The sequence below is a fragment of the Acinonyx jubatus genome, chromosome D1 (genome assembly GCF_027475565.1).
Source record: "Acinonyx jubatus isolate Ajub_Pintada_27869175 chromosome D1, VMU_Ajub_asm_v1.0, whole genome shotgun sequence".
Taxonomy (NCBI): Eukaryota; Metazoa; Chordata; class Mammalia; order Carnivora; family Felidae; genus Acinonyx; species Acinonyx jubatus.
The window spans coordinates 9,961,300-9,983,173 of NC_069390.1; the positions used below are offsets into that span (position 1 = coordinate 9,961,300).

A 21,874-nucleotide genomic window follows, 5' to 3' on the forward strand; every position below is an offset into this window, starting at 1 on the left:
AGGAAGTGTGAGTGGGGGAGGGGCAGAGAGAGAGGGAGAGACGGACAGACAGACAGGATCCTAAGCAGGCTCTGCACTGTCAGCAAAGAGCCCGACGTGGGGCTTGAACTCATGAACCGTGAGATCATTCCCTGAGCTGAAAGTGGATGCTTAACTTTAGGTGCCCCTAAAGGAGACCGTGAATTATGAATGAATAGCTACTTGACCTTGCACAAATGACTCTGAGCCCACTTTCTCATCTACAAAATTAGCATGACACCACTTTTCCATAGGGGCACTGTGAGGCTTTCACGAAGTCCTAGAAGTAAAGACTCGTTCTCTTCTCTCCTCAGCTGGAGGCACTGAAGGGCAGGAAGGACCATGAGGAGGCTCTATGGGAACCCTACGGCTCCCCAAAACTGGAAGCCCACACTTCCTCTCTGCAGGCGTCTCCTGTGATCACTCACCGTGTGCTCGTCAATCCTGGCCTGCCTTCGTGAGGTCCACACCTTCAGAAGGTCCCAGTGCAGTCTGGGTCACTACTGCTCTGACTGGATTACAGTTCTGAGGGCAAAACCCCTCCAGCGACACCACTGCTGGCCACACAGGAGTCTCCTGGGCTCCAGGGCTCAACACTTCCCACTAATTCACTCGAAGATGCTATTTCTCATGTGTTGTTACTTTGTCAACTACAAATTGACAAATTACTTGCCAAAGTAATTGGCAAGACCGTAGAAATGCAGAAAAAGTTTGCCACCGTGCTACATGGAAATAAAACCTGTGGTTGGGACTCTGTAACGCTCTAAAGACAAAGGACTACGGATGATGTGAGAATAGACAACATTAAAACCATGGTGCGAGGGCTGGGGCATTGTGATTTTCCTTTGTGAAATATTCTTTAATATTTAATTACCTTTCGGTTTAATTACCTTTCAGCCCACACATTCCTGCTTGCTGCCCTCATTCTGCCTGCGGTGCCTTTGAACAATTCAGCTCAGGGGGCTTGGATCCACTTCCCTTGGTAGAAAGGACCACACTGGGGGCGGGAAGGGGGAATTTCACTTGAATAAGGCCCTGGGCTGCTCAGGGACCGGCCGCTGGCTGCCTCTTTCCACTGAGCACACACCCCTCATGGCTGAAGCAGTGAGCCAGGCCCATCGCTAACCTACAGTGCCCTCCTGTGGCAGAGGCCTGCCTCCAGAGACAGCAGCCACAGAAACAGACCTGAGTGCCAGCAACCCTGACAACCACTTCTGAGGCATAAAAACTGCACAAAAATGTCAGAATGAGTCAAACTGAACATTTACACGGCCTGAGAGATGGGTCCATCATTGGAGGCAAGCCGAATGGTCTGGGTGGGCTAAGGAGAGGCAGGAAGTCAAGGCCATTGCCTATCATGTTAGGGCCTGTGGACTGAGCCCCCGTGGCAGGCAGCAGTGCACAGCTCAACAAGGCTTTTCAAAGAGGTATTCAAGATCCGGGGCACGCAGTCTCTGCTCTTTGTTTTTGTTTTTAGCGAAGTCTCTGAGCATCGTCATGACTTCGTTTTCAAAGATTTCTGGGGCTGGTTTTGCTTCTGCAAGAGAAGGATAGACAGAAAGAATGTCAGTCAATACTCAGGCACAAGGACCTTGAAACCTGAAACTCTAGCCTTGGCAAAGAACCAGTAGATACATAGACTGTCTCCATCCTCCCTCTAAGTATACATGGCAGCCTCCACCGGGAGTCAGCAAACTATGGCAGCCCGTATTTGTAACCAGTCCTATCGGAACAGCCGCTCCCATCTGTTGACACACTGTCCGTGGCTGTTGTGGCACTACCACGGCAGGGTTGAGTAGCCGCGACAGAGACCGTATGGCCACAAGACAAAAAGTATTCACCGTCTGGTCTTTTAGGGACAAGTCTGCCGACCCCTGGACCGTCCCAGCTCAGCTGCACCGTTTTGCTCTGCACTTGGTATTCTCTGGTTTTCTGGGTGTTGTGTTTCCCCTTCCAGCCTATGGACTTCCCGAGGCAAAAATCCTCAGTTGTACATGACAAACTAGTAGCTCTACTGACTTAAGCAAAAAGGAATGCATTGCAAGGCTATGCACACAAAATGGACATAAACCCGGAGAACCAGACTTGAATGGACAGACAACGGAACAGCATCGAGGGCAGAAACACAAGAGCGTCATCTTGGGAGCACACAAGGGAATCCCAGTAAGCACCTTCACCTCCAACCTCTCTCTCCAACTTGAGACACTCACCTAAGGTTCAAATTACAAGCAAAGCCTCCCGCTGGGAAAGCTTGGGTAATAACGTGCTGGAGAATGACCCTCCTATCAAGACCACAATGCTGGGAGAGGGAATTCCTCAAAACAATGCCCGATTCCCCCTCACTCAGCACAGAGCCCGGCGTCCAATGGACCTGGCATCTGTTTTCTGTGGCGATAAAGATAAAGTCCAGGAGATTCAGGCTTCCCCCAAAGACAGTGAAAGTTCAAGAGAACGCTGCGCTCATCCTGACAACAAAAGCCAGATAAAATACAAAAGAGCACGACTTTCTGTGAAGTCGTCAGAGAACGGAGGTCGCGGGGCAACCAAGTAGAATAAAATGTAAGGGAAGAGAAGCCCCTCAAAGGAGACACTGCACATGGGCACCTGCTCGCCCAAGACAGGTGTGGGAAGAAGAGACACTGGATACCCCATGAACAGGTAAGAAGAGTTTGGCTACAATTTTGAACAAACTGCTCCGAGCCAAGTGTGGGCCACAGACACCAGGGGAGTTCACACCCTGCAGGCTGTTGTCAACAGACCTCCAGAATGCGCTCCTGACAAAGACTAGGTTCAGAGCAGGAAGCTGGAGAATGCCTGCCTCAGTGAGGCAGGCCAGGAGGAGGGGAGCGGCCAACAGTGCAAAAAAAAAAAAAAAAAAAGCATAAAGCCCAGCCCAACCCTTCTCCTCTCAAGAATAAAAGCCTTAAGAGACTGAGACTAGGTCTCCAAATCCAGCCTCCTACAGGGGTAAAAAGGGAAAAGGAAAAAAATTCTATTCCTGTGGGACAGGCAGAGCCAGAGAAGTCCACCCCTGGGAGCCCAGGGCCACAGGGACTGAATGTGAACCAGGATAACAGAGAATGCCCTCCCAACTTTCCTTGCCCCAAGGGAGGGAAGCACCAAGTGGGCGCGACAGGAATCTACGGCTGGGGAAGGACAGAGCATGAAGAGATTCCTTTTGAGGCACAGAAATACAAGGAAGGTACAATGCTGAGCATAGAAGGGGAACACTGAGATATGCCTCTGGAAACTCAGCCCCTACTCTAAGGACATGGTAGCAACAGAGGCTCGTGGTGCAGTGAAGGGAACCAAAGTAGTAACAGAATTTAGGGGTACCTGGATGGTTCAGTCAGTTAAGCGTCGGACTCTTGATCTCAGCTCAGGTCTTGATCTCAGGGTTGTGAGTTCAAGCCCTGCACTGGGCTCCACGCTTGACGTGGAGCCTATTTAAAAAACCAAAACCAAAACAGAATCTAAGGGAGCTTTACTCCTAACTAGACTGATTTGATCCCCATCTAATAGCTTAGTAGAAGTGTGCCCATTTCTAGGCATATATAAATACTATCTACTTTAGTCTTTAGTGTTTTCCTCATAATGTCCAACATTCTATCGAAAATTATGATACACATGCACACAAAAGAGGAAAAACACAACACACTGTGAAGGGACAAAGCAATCAACAGAAAAACACTCACGGATGACCCAGATTTTAGAACTATTAGGGAATTTCAAGTAACTAATATGTTAAAGGCTCTAGTAGAAAAAGTAGACAAAAATGTAGGAACAGATAAGCAACTTCAGCAGAGAGTTAGCAACTGTAAAAGTTAAACATTAATGTTAAAAATAAAAATACAGTAGCAAAAAAGCAGATTGACCTCAACAGGGTCATCAAGAGATTCAACATTTGGGGAATTGGAAGACAGATCAATCAATATTACCCAATAAAAATTCCTCAAACTGATACATAAAAAGAAAAGAGTTGGGGTGCCTGGCTGGCTCAGTGGGAAGAACAAGCGACTCTTGATCTCTGTGGTGTAAGTTCAAGCCCCATGTCGGTGTAGGGATTACTTAAATAAATAAATATTTTAAAAAGAAAAAAAAAAGAAAACAAAGAAAAAAAGAGTTAAAGACACAAAACAGAATCCAAAAGCTGTGGGGTAATATTAAATGGAGTAATGGGTTCCAACATTCCCAGAGAACCCAAGCAGAAAAATCCCCAAAACAAACATCAAGACACATCATGTCCAAGCAGCTAACAACCAAAGATGAAACGCTGAAAACATTCAGAAACAAATGACACACTGCATACAAAGGAATAAAGAAAGACACAGCAGACCTCTTGTCAGAAACCATGCAAACCAGAAAACAGTACCCAGAATTTGAAGTTAATGCTGTGATGAAGGTAATCAAAACAAACCCAAACCCAGCTCAACTCCTGACCAGACCAACTCAACCCTGCACACTAACAGCCTGACAAATGAAATGTGCCCCTGCAAAGTGCTGAAAGAAAATACCGTGAACCTATAATTCTATACCCAGTGAAAGAAAGTATCCCTTAAAAATGACAAAAGCAGAGAAAATTCATAATAGTAGACCTGCACTGCAAGAAATATTAAAGGAAGTTCTTTAGGCAGAAGGAATATGATATCAGATAGAAACATGGATCTACGCAAAGAAATGAAGTTCTCCAGAGATAACACAAAGGTAAATATAAAATATATGTGACACATTGTGTTACATATTGTTGTCATATACACAACACATATAAGAGTTATAATTATCTATACACAAATGTAAAATATAATGTACTCTTTTCCTTATTTTAAACTGCTCTAAAGATAACTGTTTAAAGTGAAGCAGGAGAAATGTAGTGTAGACTTACAGCGTAAGTAGAGGTAAAAAGTATGTCAAGAGCGTCACAAAAGATGGGAGGGAGGATTTGGGAGTATATTACTGTGAAGTTCTTACATCATACACAATTCAGTCTAAGATCACTTGAAGAGACACTGTGATTAAGGATGTAGGTTGTAAACCCTACGGCAATCACTAGAAAAATTATAACGAGAGGTATAAATAATAAACCAACAACAGAGGTCGTATGAAATTTAAAATGCTAAAAAACAAACAAACATGGAAAGAGAGGGGGAAAGGAAAAAGAACAGATGGAAAAAACAGGAAACAAAGACGGTAGATTTTAATTCAACCACATTGCTCCTTAATGATATATAACACACCAGTGGAAAGACAGAGACCGTAAGATTGAATGAAAAAGAGACCACGTATGCTATCGATAAGAAGCTCAAACTAAACATAAAGACAAAGATATGGGCCACCTGGCTGACTCGGTTGGCAGAGCATGCGACTCTTGGATCTCAGGTTTGTGAGTCTGAGCCCCACTCTGGGTATAGAGACTACTTAAATAAATTAATTTAAAAAATACATATAAAGACAAATACAGGTTCAAAGGAAAGGAAAAGAATGGTGTGGGAGGCAGACTTCTAAGTTGGCCCTCAGTATTTCCCACTCCCCTGGTGTACAGGGCCTGCATAATCTTTAGGATTGTGGGCACAATGGTCTTCACTATCGTGATCAGGCTGTATACATGGCACGGCTAACCTCAGGACAGGAGAATTATCTAGGTGGTTCTAACATAATCACGTGTGGTTTTTTTCGTGCTCTCTCTTGAAAATGAATAAACTTAAAAAAAAAAAAGACAGAAAGAGCCATTATATAATGGTAAAAGAATCAATTCATCAATACGATAATCCTAAATATGTTTTCACACACCACAGAGCTACAAGATACATGAAGGAAAAACTGAGAGAATTGAAAGGAGTAACAGACAAATCCACAATTACAACTGGAGACTCTGACACTCTTCTCTGATTAGTTGACAGGATATGTACAGAGAAAACCAGTCAGAATACGAGGGCATGAAGAATAGTATCAACCAAGCTGACCTAGTTGACATTTACAGCACACTTCACCCGCAGGTGCAAAAGACCTGTTATGTTCAAATAAGTGCACGTGAAACATTCATCAAGTATCATGACCACAGTTCAGGCCATAAAACAAATTTCAAGAAACTTAACCAAAACTATACAACGTACGTTCTGTGGTCACAATGGAATCAATACAGAGAAATATCTGGAAACTTCTAAATAACTCACGGATCAAAGAGGAAGTCAGAAAGGAAATTAGAAAATAATCTGAACTGAATGCAAATGAAAACATTAACATATCCAAAGTGGCAACATGCAGCTAAAGCAGTGCTTAGAGGGAAATTCACAGCATTAAATGTGTATAGTAGAAAAGGTGGTCTCAAATCATTGAGCTCAACCTCCCCCTTAAAAAACTAAAAAAATAAGAGCAAATTAAGCCGAACACAAGCAGAAAAAAGGAAATAATGAGCAGCAATCAATGGAATTAGAAAAAGAAAAATAGAGAAAATCAATGAAATCAAACGCTGGTTCTCTGAAAAAATAAATAAAATTGATAAACTTTTAGCCAGACTGATCAAGAAAAAAAGAAAAACCCATAAATCATCAAAAATAAAGGAGGGACCTCACTACGGCTCTTCAGACATTCAAAGAGAAAGGGAATACTACCACAACTTAGATTTAACAGCTTATGATAATGGGCACTTATTAAAGACACACAAACTAACAAATCTCATCCAAGAAGAAACAGGTAACAGGAATTGTTCCACAGCTAGTAAAAAATAAAATATCAGACTTCACAGTTAAAAACTTCCAACGGGGAAAAGCTCAGATCCAGATGGCTTCCCTAGCACATTCTACCAAACATTTAAGGAAGAAATAATACCAATTCTATATACTCTTCCAGGAAATGACAAAGGAGAACACTTCACAACTCATTTTATGAAGACAGCACGACCCCCATCAAAACCAGATGACATTACAAGATAACTACCCGCCAAAACCCTCATGAAGACAGATACAAAGATCTTCAAAATATTAGCAAATCAAATACCTATCAAGCCCAGGTGGGGTTTAGCACGGTAATGCAAGGTTGGTTCAATATTTGAAAACCAATCAGTCAAAAATTCATCATATCAATAAACTAAAGGGAAAAAAATCATATGACCAAAAAATGATCACTTCTACAGAAATGCCTAGAAAGCACCTGACAAAATTCAGTATCTATGGAAAAACACTCAATATACTAGAACCAGAAGGAAATTTTCTCAATCTGATAAAAGGAATTTACAACTAACCTACAGCTAACTTACTTACTTACTTACTTACTTATTTATTTATTTATTTATTATTATTTTCAAACGTTCATTTTTGAGAGCACGCACACACGCATGCACACACAAGCGGGGGGAGGGCAGAGAAAGAGGAGGACAGAGGATGTGAAGCGGGCTCTGTGCTAACAGCAGAGAGCCTGATGCGGGGCTCAAACTCACGAGCAATGAGATCACGACCTGAGCCGAAGTCGGACACTTCACCGACTGAGCCACCCAGGTGCCCAGCTAACGTTATATTTAATGGTGAAAGACTGAATACTTCCCCCCAACAGTGGGAACAAAGCAAGGATGCCTGCTCTCACTGCTGCTATTCAGCATACGAGACATCCCAGATAGTTCAATAAAGCAAATTAAAGATATAAAGGGGGTGCAATACAGACTGGAAAAGAAGAAAAAAAAACATCTCTCTTCACAAATGACACAACTGTCTACATGGAAAATCCCGAAGAATCTACAAAATAGCTTCTAGAACTGAGTGAGCTTAGCAAGGTCACAGGATACAAAAATCAATTATACTCTGACATTCCACCAACAATGGGAGATTGGAAGCTTTTCTTAAAGTACCATTTATAACAGCGCCAAAATACATGAACTACCTAGGTATAAATCCAGCAAAAGATGTCCAAAATAACGCTGAAAACTCCACCACATGGATTGTAGCAGTCAGACTTCTAGGATGGCCCCCACTGAGGTCCCCCTCTTGGTATCAAGCCCTTGTGTGATCCCCATCCTGCGCTGGACCGAACTCTTTAATTCAAACCAACAGAACGTGGTGAGGATAACAGAATGTCATTTCTGGGATTATGTTACAAAACACTGAGACTTCTGTCATACTAGCGGACTCCTCTTGTCGCCTTCTCAGCTGGCAGGCTCCAAAGAAGCAAGCTGCCAAGTGGGAGAGGCGCTGGTGACAACGAACAGAAGGCAGCCTCCAGGCAACAGCCAGCAAGGAACTCAGGCCTGCAGGTGGGGAACCTGTGAGGCACTTCATTCTGCCAACAGCAGAGAGAACTTGAAGCAGCTCCTTCCCTAGCTGAGCCTCCTTATGAGACTCCCGAACCCAGGCTGACACCTTGACTGTAACCTCGTGACAGAATAAGGCACAGGACCCAGCTAAGCCATGCCTGGATTCCAGACCCACAGCAACGATGAGATAATAAAGGTGGGTTTGTTTTAAATCAGTAAGTTTTGGGGTAATCTGTTATACAACAATAGAGAACATGCTGATTAAAGAAGTCAAAGGCCTAAATAAATGGAAATACAGCATGGTCATAGATCAGACAATTCTAAATTGCTAAAAAAAATTTTTCCAAATTGATCTGTTGATTTAACACAATTCCAATCAAAATCCAAGTAGAATTTTTTTGTTTTTTTAGAGAAACTGAACAGGTGATTCTAAACCTATACAATTCCTAGAAGAAAACAGCAAAAATCTTTGTGACTTTGAATCAGGCAGAGTTCTGAGATACAGTATCAAACGCACAATCCACTAAATCACCCAATAAAACATGGTACATCACCAAAATTAAAAACTGCTCTTTGCGGGGCTCCTGGTTGGCTCAGTGGGTTAAGCCTCCAACTTCAGCTTGGGTCATGATCTCACGGGTCACGAGTTTGAGCCCCAAGTTGGTCTCTGTGCTGACAGCTCAGAGCCTGGAGCCTGCTTCAGATTCTGTGACTCTCTCTCTCTGTCCTTCCCCGACTCACGCTGTCTGTCTCTCTCTCTATCAAACATAAATAAACATTAAAAAAAAAAACCTGCTCTTTGAAAAATAATGTTAAGAAAATGAAAAAATAAGCCATGGACAAGTAAAAAGAAATCTGTAAGACACATCATCTGATAAAGGACTTGAATCCAACATACAGAACACTCAAAACTCAATTAGAAAACAAGCCCAATTAAGAAAAAAAACAAAGGTGGGGTAAGATTTGAAGAGACATATCAGCAAAGATATAGGAATGGCAAATAAACACTGAAAAAAGAGCCTCAATATCCTTAATTATCAGAGCCATGCCAATTCACTACAGTGAAATACCACTGCATACTCCTTACTTAGAGTGGCTAAAAACAAGAACAAAACCCTGATAATAGCAAGTGCTGGTAAGGATGTGGAACTTCACACCCAGTCCCTGGCAATCACTGGTCTGTTTTATGCCCCTACACTTTTGCCTTTCCCAGAATATCATACAAATGGAATCATACAGTTTGTATGGCCAGTCTTTGATCCTGGCCCCTTTCACTTGCACAGGAGTCGGCAAACTATGGCCTGTGAGCTAAGGATGACTTTTAAATGGTTGAGGAAAAAAGTTATTTCATGACACGTGAAAATTATATGAAATCCAAGGTTCAGTGCCTGTCAATAATTTTATTATATCACAGTCACACTCAATTGTTTACCTATCGTCTGTGACAGTTTGCATGCTCTAAGGGCAGGAGGTGAATATCACGCCAGGGACTATATGGTCGGCAAAGCCTAAACTACTTACTACCTGTCCCATTATAGAAAAAGTTTGCCATAAACATACACTTACAACAGGATTCATTAACCTTTCTCCTGGGTATCTACCCAAGAAAAACTAAAACCTACTTCCACAAAAAGCTATATGCATTTATAGTGGCTTTATTCATAATCACCTAAAACTGGAAATACCATGATATCCCTCTACTGGTCAATGGATAGACAAACTGTGGTAGGCTCACACAATACAACTATACTCAACAATACTAAAAGCCCAGAGCGTAAAGAGTTTACACCTTGTGGGTTTTCTAATGGCTATATAAACCTCTAGACTCTGTACCATCACACCCTACACATGGAACCTACAGAATGGTGTCTATTTTACGACTCAGATATTGAGTGGAAACATAATAACCGAAGACCCAGAGTGTGACAGAAACGACACGATGTCCCCTAATACCCGTTCTCTCATTTTTCCTTGATAATAAAGGAACCCCCAAGTTACCTAGACACATAGACTATAGTATTTTCTCATTATGATGAGGTGTAGCCATGTGACTAAACTGTGGCTAATGGAAAGTAAGCAGAAGCGCAGTGCAGAATTTCCCAAGAAGGATCCATAAAGAATCGGGTGTGTGCTTCTATACGTCAACTCCTGACTGGGACATGGACGGGACAGGCGGAGCCTCAGTGAACTTTAAGTAACAAAACCATTTTGCACTTGTTTTGCAAAACCGTTTCTTCACTCTGAAGAATGTGAAGAGTGTTTGGGTTGAGTGTCCATTACGTGAATGAACGGCAAAAAAATTGCCTACGCTACAATTCCAGACGCAAATCACCGCAAGCCATCCTATTTCTCATATCATGCTGCTTGTTTATCATGCCCAGTACCTGTGGCCCAGTAGTAAATATCCCAGTCGTTACTGGGCTCATTAATCAGACGATCATACAGGTTCAGCTGTTTCTCTGTCATGTGGTGCAGATATTCTTTAGCAAAGAGGCTAAAAACGAGAAAGAGAGAGAAGGAAGCTGAAAAGGCGGTCTCCAGTACGAGACAAGCGATGCCGAGACTCGTATTTCCCTACCTAAGCAGAATACAGTTTTCCAACATTCCCCTCTTTCTGCTCTCATAGAGCAGCCGGGCTCTTTTGGTTTCTATGGATTCATCAGTTCGCTCCTGCCACGGAGGTAAAGGGATTTCAATCATGTCTTTTTGGGAATCTGTTGGGCTGTCACCTCTGTAGAAACGGCTGAATGATGTCGTGCTGAGCGAGGGTGACACTAGGTGGCGCCTTGGCAGAGCAAGCATCTGAAATAAAGCACAAACATCTTTATAATAACTACCGTCACTGTCATTCCCTCAACACTTCCTAAGTACTAAGCTCATTCAATCTCCTTTAGTCCTTAAGAAGTTATGTTGATACTGTTCCCACTTTATAGCTTAGGAAGCTGAGGCTAGAAGAGGTTAAATAATTACCAAGGTCACCCACATAGTGACTGCAGTTAGAACTAGAACACGGCCCTAACTGCACATGTGTTCTTAACCGGTACCTTTCCAGAAATTCTCCAGCAGAAGTATCTTCTCCTTCCTTTGCATTCCCTTAAAGTTCTTATGGTGTTGTATATATTTTAGTTACTTGCCTGTGTTAGAGTCTGAGTATACAGTGACGGCATGGTTCCTAATCCCCAGAAGACTCCCAATCTAGAGAAGGGTAAAACCTATCAAGATGCAACGAGAAGGCAGTGATGCCAGCAAGATGGTGGAACAGGAAGCCCCCACTCCCCTCCTCCCACGGAGACAGCAACTCTACAACAATACATGGACCGATTCCCTTTATGAGAAATCCAGAAACCAGGTAAGAAGCTCCTGAAATAAGAAGTCAGCAAATCCTTCCAATAGAGAACTTCTATGCACCAGCCTAGAGAAGATATATCCACACAAAAATGTTTGAGAGGCTCCCAGAATCTTTAGCCAGGCTGACCACTGAAGGTCTTTCCTTGCACAAAGCCAATCTAAAAAGACTGGGAGAGCAGACTGTTTTTTTGAAAGCCTGGATTCAACATAAATTTGCAAGGGACATGAAGAAACAGGAAAAAACATGGCCCAATCAAAGAAACAAAATAAATCTCTAGAAGCCAACCCTTAAGAAACAGAGGCGTATGAATTACCTGACAAAGAATTCAAAACAACTGTCATCAAGATGTTCAGTTTGCTCTGCAAGACAGTGAATGAATGGAATGACAATATAAACAGAGACAAATATTAAAAAGAACCAAACAGAAATTTTGGAGCTAAAGAAGACAATAACCAAATGAAAACAAATTCGCTATGGGGGTTAACTAGCAGACTTGATCAAGCAGAAGAAAGAATCAGTAAACTTAAAGGCAGGTGATTTGAAATTTCCCGATCAGAGAAAGAAAAAAAAAAAAAAAAAGAATGAAAAAGAGTGAAATATGCCTAAGGGACTTATGGGACATCATCAAGCAAGCCAACACAAATATTATGGAGGTCCCAGAAGGAGAAAAGAGACAGAAAGCTTATTTAAAGAAATGGCCAGGGGTGGCTGGCTGGCTCGGTCGGTGGGAGCATGTGACTACTGATCTTGATTGTGAGTTTGAGCCCCACATCGGGTGTACAGCTTACCAAAAAAAAAGAAATTAATACAAAGAGATGACCAGAGGGGCGCCTGGGTGGCTCAGTCGGTTGAGCGTCCGACTTCAGTTCAGGTCACGATCTCATGGTTCGTGAGTTCGAGCCCCACGTCAGGTTCTGTGCCGACAGCTCAGAGCCTGGAGCCTGCTTCAGATTCTATGTCTCCCTCTCTCTCTGCCCCATCCCCACTCATGCTCTGTCTCTCTCTGTCTTAAAAATAAATAAAACATTAAAAAAAAATAAATTAAAAAAAAAAAAAAGAAATGGCCAGAAACTTGCCAAATTTGGGGAAGTTTGGACATCCAAATTCAAGAAGCCCAAAGGACCCAAAGGACAATAGAAAACAATACAAAAGCATATGAAAGCATAAAGATCACTGGTAAAGATAAATATATGACAAATACAGAATACTGTAATATTGTAAGTGATAGGTAAATCACTTTTAATGCTAGTACAGAAGTTAAAAGAGAAAAACATCAAAAAATAACAAAATATACTAATAGGTACGCAATATAAAAATATGCAGTCGCGACATCAAAAACATAAAGCGGGAGGAGTAAAAGAGTAGTTTTTTTGCAATGACAGTAGAGTTAAATTGCTATCATCTTAAAATAGATTATGCTTTATGTAAGCCCAATGGTAACCAAAAAGAAAATACCCATAGAAGATACATACAGAAAATGAGAAAAGGATTAAAGCCGGTCTCTACAAACGAAACAAAACAATGAAACACAAAGGATAATAACAAGAGAGGAAAAAGGGACACAAAAGCTACAAGATGGATAGAAAACAAAATGGCAATAGTAAGTTCTTCTCGATCAGTAATTACACATAAATGAACTAAACTCTCCAAACAAAACACTAGAGTGGCTAGATGGATTAAAAAACAGGATCCAGGGGCACCTGGGTGGCTCAGTCGGTCAAGTGTCAGGTCATGATCTCCCGGCTCATCTGAGCCCCTCGTTGGGCTCTGTGCTGACAGCTCGGGGCCTGGAGCCTGCTTTGGATTCTATGTCTCCCTCGCTCTCTGCCCCTCCCCCACTCATGCTCTGTCTCTGTCAAAAATAAATAAACATTAAAAAAAATTAAAAACACAAAACAAAACAGGATCCAACTATAAGCTGTTACAAAAGACTCCTTTTAGATGTAAGACTACACAGGCTGAAAAGCGAAAGGATGAAAAAAAAGATAACCCGTGCAAATGGTAACCAAAGAGCAAAGATGGCACTACTTATGTCAGCCAAAATAGGCTTTGGGTCAAAAACTGTCACAAGAGATAAGGAACATTATTATAGAATGATAAAAGGATCAATGCACCAGGAATATGTAACAATCATAAACATACATGCAGCCAACATCAGAGCACCCAAACACGCGAAGCAAACATTGACAGAACTGAAGAAAGAAAGAAACAGCAAAACAATAAAAATAGATTTCAGTACTCCACATTCAATGGATATCTATCATTGGATAGATATCCCATGGATATCTATCAATGGATAGAACATCTGGACAGAAGATCAATAAGTAAACAGAAGACCTTAACAACACTATAGATCAAGTGGACCAAAACGGACACATCCAGAACATTCCAGCAGAACACATTCTTTGCAAGCACCCTGGGAGTATTCTCCAAGACAGATCACCTTAGGTTGCAAAACAAGTCTTACCAAATTAAAAAAGGTTAACATCACACAAAGTATCTTTTCTGACCACAATGAACTAAAACTAGAGATCCACAGCAGAAGGAAAACTGGAAAATTCACAAATATGTGAAAATGAACACACTCTAGGTCATGAATAAACCAATAGTTCTAACGGGTCAAAGAAGGAATCAAAAGGGGAATTCCAAAACATCCTGAGACAAGCGAAAACACAACATACAAAAACTTATGAGGTGCAATAAAAAAGTAGAGAGAAGTTTACAGTCTGAAATGCCTGCATTAAAAAAGAAAAAAAAATCTACGATGTGAAATCCTAACATGTATTAGACACATAAGAACAGAGACTCAAGAACAGAGAGAAGCGGCGCACAGAGGCGGTGCAGCCAGCTCCACCTGGGGAACAGGTGAAATCTGAATTGGGTCTCGCACGAGTCAGGCACACAGTGGGCTCAGAAGAGTGGATGTGACCTGAATCTCCTATGTTTCAAGACGGATCTCTCCTTGGGTCTGCCCTTGCCCTGGGCTATCAGGCAGCTGGACGCTCCTCGCAGTCTCCATGACTGCGTTGGAAGACGAGACTCAGTCCCCACTGCGGCCTGCCCAGGACCCTAAAACCTCCACGCTCCTCACCCGTGCCAGACCCGGGAACATGGTGGCCACCGCCATCCTTCCCGACCTTCACCGGAAGCCTGTGGCCCAGGCACTTCCGGACGCCTGAACTGTGGACTTCTGCTCTGAGGACCTGAGCCGGAAGATGAGTCCCTGCGTATGGCGGAAGTGGCTGTGCGTGTGACGCCAGCGGCGGGGGGGGGGGGGGGGCGGGACCTGGGACCGAGAGCGGTTCGCGCGCTTCGGGCCTAGTCCGGACTCGCCGCCGCCGCCGCCGCCATATTCCCGGTAACGGGGGCGCGCGGCCGGGGGCCGGCTGGGCCGGAAGAGGGCTCGGGGCCAGCGCTGAAACTGGGAGGGGGTCGGTTGAGTTTGGGGCAGCCGGAGTCGGCGGGCGGAGGGAGGCGCGGGCCTTTGAGGGAGGAGGCCGAGGGCGCCGGGCCGAGTCTGTGGGGAGGGAGCGGGGCGGGCCTAGCCGGGGGCGAGGACTGGGCCTGGGTGGGGAGCGAAGGCGGCTGGAGCTCCGCGACCCGCAGGGACGCGAGCCGGGGCCGCTCTGGGGCCAAGGCAGGTGCGGCGGGCTGGGGCAGCGGGCTTCGCCGCGGTCGTTCTTCGCAGCGCCGTCCCAGGGCCCCTAGGAGCAGAGGCCTGGACTTTCCCGTCGCGCCGCGGGCAGCTGCGGCGCAACTCGGGTCGGGCCCGAGGGTGATGGGCAGCGAGCCCCGCGAGCCCCGGCGGCCTGGGAGAGCGAGGGGCGGCGCGAGGCCGGGGGCGGGGCGGAGCGGGTGGGACCGAGCTTGGGCTGCCGGGATGCTGCGTCTCTGGAGACGGGAGGTTGGCAACCATTGCTCTCCTCCCAGCCCGGGACCCTCACGCCTTCTCACTCTTGCCTCTTCCAGGATACCGCAGTGGCATCTTTCTCACTTGGTCGGTTCTCCGGGCTCGCGATCTTCCTTCCGGAGCCATGTCAGAAGGAGTGGACTTGATTGATATATATGCTGACGAGGAGTTCAATCAGGTGAGGGGTCATCGGGAGCATTGGATTTTCCTGGATCAGCTGAGGAATCACTTTCCCCAAACTTGCGGTGGTTCCAGGCTATGGCAGTCTTTGCTAGGCCTGAACATCCCTCTGTAGGGTCTAAAATGTTTCCTCTATCAGAGACTTTAGAGACTCGAGACTTCTGACCGTTCCGCTTTATGTTAATTTTAAGCCTCCAGGCTTAATTTTACAAGCTTTGGTTTAAGAGCAAATAAAAATCAGGTTTAATAGAATGGGGATCAACCTGTGGAACTTGCTCCCCCAGGAGGCCAGAGTTGGGTGCCAGTCTGCTCAGAGACTGAGCACACTTAAAAACCAGAATTATGTTGGCTGTAGTATTCGTGAAGACAGTGTTCATACCCGTTCCTTTGTGACTCTTTCAAACGGCAGCTGGAGAAACGTAGTCTCCTCCTCCATGAGGCAGTGCAAAAGCACACTATAAAAGATACTTGAACAATTAGTTGAAGCTCCATTCTGACTGTTCTGGGCTTTACTTCTTCCTGTAAGTAGTTTGACTCCAGTCTTCAGCGGTGCGTAGGCATTTTGGTGTAATAAATTTTATTTTATTGTTGAATCTCATTGTTTTGAGGGAAAACCAGTTAAAAAGGAGGTATAGACCTGTGGATTTGTTGATCTCTTTATGTTACGTCAAGGAACATTACATGGTGATTTCCCTTGAAACAGTAATATATTGAGGTCAAGCTCAAGAATGTTCTGAAGTCTCTTTTTATTCTACTTTTTTGATAAATTCTACCAAACATTCATTCATTTATTTATTTAGAGGGCGTGCTAGTGGGGGAGAGGGGCAGAGGGAGGGAGGGAGGGAGGGAGGGAGAGAGAGAGAGAGAGAGAGAGAGAGAGAATCTTAAGCAGGCTCCACATTCAGCGCAGAGCCTGAAGTGGGGCTTGATCCCATGACCGTGGGATCATGACCTGAGCCAAAATCAGGAGTCAGTCACTCAACCAACTGAGCCACCCAGGCACCTCTCAAAGTCTCTTTTTAAAACTTAGTAGTATCTTGCCTAGATTGTTTTCAGCACCATTTTACTTGAGTAAACTTGTTCTTTCATTGGTGTCTTTCAATGCATACACACAAGAACCTGGAAAGAGGGTAAAAAGAAGAGACTAGGGAAGGAGAGTGCCCTGGCTGGACCCTGACTTTTATACAAGGCAACAGAAGAGGTTCTGTACACTTGGCAAAAGTTTGCGTTAAAAAAAAAAAAAAAATTAACACATTATGCCATTTTAACATGGAGACGTTAAAATACAAAAGTAGAGAGAATAGTATAATGATCTTGTACCCATCATACAGCTTCATCAGTTATACTTTTTAATAGTCATTTTCCCACGTTTCCTCAGGTATACTGGAGTCATCTACATGTTGACCTAAATACATGAAAAAAATTTTTAAGCTCAAGCAAGTCAAATAATTATGGCTGAATAGAAAGGTTCAGTATATCAGTTTAGTTACAACCATTGTTTTCCTGAGTTTTCCATATTACTTTGAATCAGACCTTTACTATTCTTTACAAGCTATGGGTGGTTTTCATTTTTTTGTTTTGTTTTTAGTACATGATAGGAAGGATAGTTATTAATAAAAACCCTTTTCCCCCCTTAATTTTCTTCTCTATAGGTAGATAACCATGCTGCTGAATCAGTTTGAGAAATGAGCAGAACAGGATAGGTCTAGTCACATTTGGTCTTAGAAAATGGAATTTCAGAATTTGTTAAGCAGTATAACTTATAGGGTATAGTCAAGGCACAGACCTTATCCACTGGTCACTGCCGTGTCTTTGGCCTCAACAATTTGTTCTCCTGTGTCTTTAGTTAAAAAAGACCTGGGGTGCCTGGGTGGCTCGGTCGGTTGAGCGTCCGACTTCAGCTCAGGTCATGATCTCGCGGTTCGTGAGTTCGAGCCCCGCGTCAGGCTCTGTGCTGACAGCTTGGAGCCTGGAGCCTGTTTCCGATTCTGTGTCTCCCTCTCTCTCTCTGACCCTCCCCCGTTCATGCTCTGTCTCTCTCTGTCTCAAAAATAAATAAACATTTAAAAAAAAAAAAAAAAGACTTGTTTATGGGTGTAAGGCCAAAGATGGTGTGTGGAATCTAGTAGACGTTTGTATCAAATAGACAATAATTAATGCTTGGCAAGTTGGAAGAAGTACAGATTTTGAATATCATGTCCATTTATGGAAGGTCCAGGGAGGAGTGCTCCTCTCATGAGTAAATTTTTGGTAAAGCCGGTTTTAGTGTAATTGGGAGGCTGCTAAAGAAATGATTAAGGTTTTGTTTGGCAAGCATTGTAAAAAGCAAGGTTAGACTGAAGGCAGCCAGTACAGATTGTGTTTTAGAATGTTTTAAGAATATTAAGGATTCATCCCAAGCTCAAGAACCCATGCTCAAGAACCTTGTCACATGGTACTCTGGTCCCCAGGCAAAATGAACAGTTTCTAGATGGAACCCTGTGGTGCTGACTCCCTGATCCCCTGTAACGTGCTATAAAAGCCTCTTTTTGCCAAACTGCTTTACTCCTGTCACATCGGGAGTCTTGAAATTCACAGCTGCTCTCTTGGGCTGGGAGGTACTCTGGAAAAGTGAGTGAGATCTGCCGCTTTGCTGAGTGTTTCTCTCTGTACCTTGTGCTAAGCAAGGTGCTTTGCACACTACCCAGTTCTCTTTGCTATTTCCATCAAGTATTTATTGAGCAATTTCTGTTTGCTAGGCACTGTGTCAAGACCAGTGAGGGAATGGGGAACAGATGGATCCCTGTGCTCAAAAGACGTTCCATTCCTGGCGGTTGAGGGCAGTGGATAGTGGCAAGGAAGGCAGGCATGAGGTGAGGACTGGAGACAGTCGTCATAAAGCCAAAAACTTTGAGCTTTAGTTACAATTAAAAGGAACATTGAGTAAGTTGCTTTGAGAAAAATAAATGCTAACCTTTCTTCTCTCAGATATCAGGAAAAGGGGGTTGGAGGGTAGAAACATTGAACATACAGGTGGAGAGGTTCTTCCTTAAATTCAGAATCATGCAAGTTGTTTATCTAGAGAGCTTCTTGAGACCGTCACAGTTCTTCCTATACGATTAAACACAAAATTCTTCCTGATATAATCAGTTTTAAATACGAATACATACTTTTTAATCTCCCTGGAGCTAAACCTTTGGCATCAGTGCACATAAAACATTGTATTTTTTCCTTAATTTGTAGAATTAGATTTTGCTTTAACCTAATTCAACACTGAGTAAATCGCCAGCTCATTTGGTAATCAGAAAAGCTTCAAGGCCTTATCTGTTTTTCTCTTACCAGCTCAAGAACTTAAAATGACTTGGTGTTGCCAGTAGACTTAAATTCAGACACAACTTGATACGTTGTTTCTTCAACAGACTCTTCCACAGGCCTGCTCTGTGCATCAGAACAGTTCCCAGGTTCTATGGCCCAGAGAAACCATTTGAATCTTGTGACAGTTTTGGATTCATTGAATCCTTTTGTGCTTCTTAAAGTGGTAAGGTAATCATGTACAAGGTTTTTCAGGATTTGAGTCTTACCGTGTTCTCCAAGGGTCCCTAAAAGAGTAGATTGTTTGCCTAGGCTTGCGGTACGGGAGGTTTCCTGGTCACGTATGTGATCTCTGAGCTGGCCCAAATCTGCACACTAGTTCACTACCCAAGTATCAGTGGTGATTTTTGTATTACAACTTTTAGATTCGCATCTCTGAATCACAGATAGTGCCAGAAGGAATCCTAATTTGGTTCCACTGAGTATCCAAGATGGTGTGTTTCTTTATTCCCTTTAAGTTCCATTTCAAAATCCTCGATTTAAATTTAAGAAGTGGGGTGCTTGGGTGGCTCAGTCCGTTAAGCTCCCAACTTTGACTCAGGTCATGATCTCACGGTTCGTGAGTTGGGGTCCCACGTCAGGCTGTCTGCTGTGAGAGTGGAGCCCGCTTCGAATCCTCTGCCCCTCCCCTGCACACACTCTCTGTCTCCTTCTCAAAAATAAAGAAACAGTAAAGAAAGAAATGAATTTTTTTATTTCTGGTGTGGACTATTGCTCTCTAAGGATTAGAACGCTGAAGAGGCTCAAGCGGTTTCCATCTTCTTCCTTTGAACCACAAGGGTGTATCACCATACTTAGTACAGGAATAAGGAAATAAATGATTTTGTCTAGAGTTGCAATTCCTGAGACATAATAGCTGTGAAGTATTTTACGCACATTGTGTTTGTGTCAAGTTTTTAGCCCTTCGCTGTACTCCCCTTATTACCCCCCCTGTGCTCTCCAGTGTTAGCTTCTCTTCCTGTTCTTTACATACTCTTTATGGAAGATCCTTACTTATTTATAAATTGACTATCTAGAACAGTCTTTTTGTGCTTATTTATCTCATTAATTCCTTTTCTTATTTATAAGTCACCTCCAAAAAGGTGACTTGTCTTGGGGTGCCTCAGTTAAGCATCCAACTCTTGGTTTCAGCTCAGGTCATGACCTCACAGTTAATGAGATCGAGCCCAGAGCCCAGCTCTGTCAGCGCAGAGCCTGCTTAATTCTCTCTCTCTCTTTCTCTCTCTCTCTACCCCTCTCCCGCTCGCGTGTGCTCTCTCTCTCTCAAAATGAATAAACTTTAATTTTTTTTTCAGTATTCTTTATTTTTGAGAGGCAGAGAGAGAGCGCATGTGGGGGAGGGGCAGAGAGAGAGGGAGAGACAGAATCCGAAGCAGGCTCCAGGCTCTGAGCTGTCAGCACAGAGCCCGATGCGGGGCCCGAACTCACGAACCGTGAGATCATGACCTGAGCCAAAGCCAGATGCTCAACCGACTGAGCCATCCAGGCGCCCCTGAATAAATAAACTTAAAAAAAAATAAAAAGGTTATTCTCTTTTGCCATCCTATTTCTGATGTTTTAGCAAGTGTATACGCTCCTCTTATAGGGGTTTTTAGGGTATTTGTAATATTTGGAATTATTTACATGCCTCAGGGAGTAGAACCCTTTCCCCCTTCACTACCAGAACAGTCCAGTAATGCTATTTTTGTGTGCACGTTCTTCCATTGTTCTTCAGATGAACTGAGGAACTAGAAAATTGTTTCCAGAACTTTGTGATGGTATATAGGTCTAGGAATGAATCTTGTAGTGAGTCTCCTCTCTAGTCTCATTTTAGAATCTGCAGTTGTTGTGATGGAATTGAACAGAGAAAGTTACTGGAACTTCCTATCCTGAGTTACATCATAGGAAGTGCTCTCCTTCAGAGAAGTAGACAAGTTACCTAACGTAGGTTCTTCTTCGTTTCCTTTTTAAAAACACAGCAATGACATGATGAGCTGTAGTTCCCCTAAAACACTTTGAACTTCTGTCTGTCACTTTGGCAGCAGCATCTTTAGCATGGTCGGGATGTTTTAGAACGTTATCTGAGAAAACACTGATCCTTAAAAAGAGCTCTCTGAGATAACATTGCAAAATCTGAAACGTTGAGGTCACTTGGCAGTAGTTCTTGTGGTTTTAGGATTGGGGGTATATAGTGTTAACTTAGGCTGCTGTAACAAAATACCAAATAGTGCTTATAAACAACAGAAATGTATCTCCCTGTTCTGGAAACTGGAAGACTAAAATCAGGTTTGGGTTCTGGTGAGGGCCCTCTTCTGGGTGCAGAATGCCAGCAGGCTGAGCAGAGATACAAAGCAGGCATGCTTTCTCTTGGCTTTTATATGGGTACTAATCCTTTTCATGAGGGTTCCCCCTCAGAACCTCATTTAATTTTGGTTATCTCCCAAAGGCCCCTCCTCCTAATACCATCACACCGGGGAAGAGGGTTTCAGCACATGCACTTTGGAGGGGCCACAGGCATTCAGTCCATAACAGCAATATATCACATACACACAAAGTATATTTCACGTGTCTTTCAGAGTACGTGTCCACATTGTAAATGCTAACCGTGACACAGTTTGGGTCATGGGGGCTTGGCCTGTTTTCTGCCCTTCTATTTTATTTAAAAAAAAAAATTTTTTTTTTAACGTTTATTTTATTTTTGAGACAGAGAGAGACAGAGCATGAACGGGGGAGGGTCAGAGAGAGGGAGACACAGAATCTGAAATAGGCTCCAGGCTCTGAGCTGTCAGCACAGAGCCCAACGCGGGGCTCGAACTCACGGACTGCAAGATCATGACCTGAGCCGAAG

At 43.4% G+C, this 21,874-nt stretch overlaps 2 protein-coding genes across 7 annotated transcripts in view; one reads left to right on the forward strand and one right to left on the reverse strand.

The window, feature by feature from the left end:
- On the reverse strand, positions 1–14,853 carry SDHAF2 (succinate dehydrogenase complex assembly factor 2). 2 transcript variants are annotated; one of them, XM_027045600.2, is made up of 5 exons: positions 14,698–14,748; positions 11,392–11,469; positions 10,836–11,059; positions 10,642–10,751; positions 1–1,555 (listed from the first exon to the last, which is right to left on the reverse strand). In XM_027045600.2, exons 1-5 carry the CDS (start codon positions 14,731–14,733, stop codon positions 1,425–1,427), a joined length of 579 nt encoding a protein of 192 aa, XP_026901401.1. In that variant the 5' UTR covers positions 14,734–14,748; the 3' UTR covers positions 1–1,424. The 2 variants fall into 2 exon arrangements, with proteins under 2 accessions (XP_026901401.1, XP_014930899.1); XM_015075413.3 differs by lacking the exon at positions 11,392–11,469 and having other exon boundaries at positions 14,698–14,853.
- The window catches only part of CPSF7 (cleavage and polyadenylation specific factor 7), a 27,415-nt gene continuing 20,385 nt past the window's right edge, over positions 14,845–21,874 (forward strand). For 4 of the 5 annotated variants that reach the window (XR_008290301.1, XM_027045595.2, XM_053203079.1 and 1 more), the window contains exons 1-2: positions 14,845–14,964; positions 15,576–15,694. Coding sequence is in view for 4 of the 5 variants with exons in the window: in XM_027045595.2 (XP_026901396.1) it covers positions 15,641–15,694 (54 nt within the window). In the remaining variant the exon portion in view is untranslated. Of the gene's footprint in view, positions 15,038–15,575; positions 15,695–21,874 lie in introns of all 5 variants that reach the window. The other variant, XM_027045596.2, reaches the window with a different exon arrangement.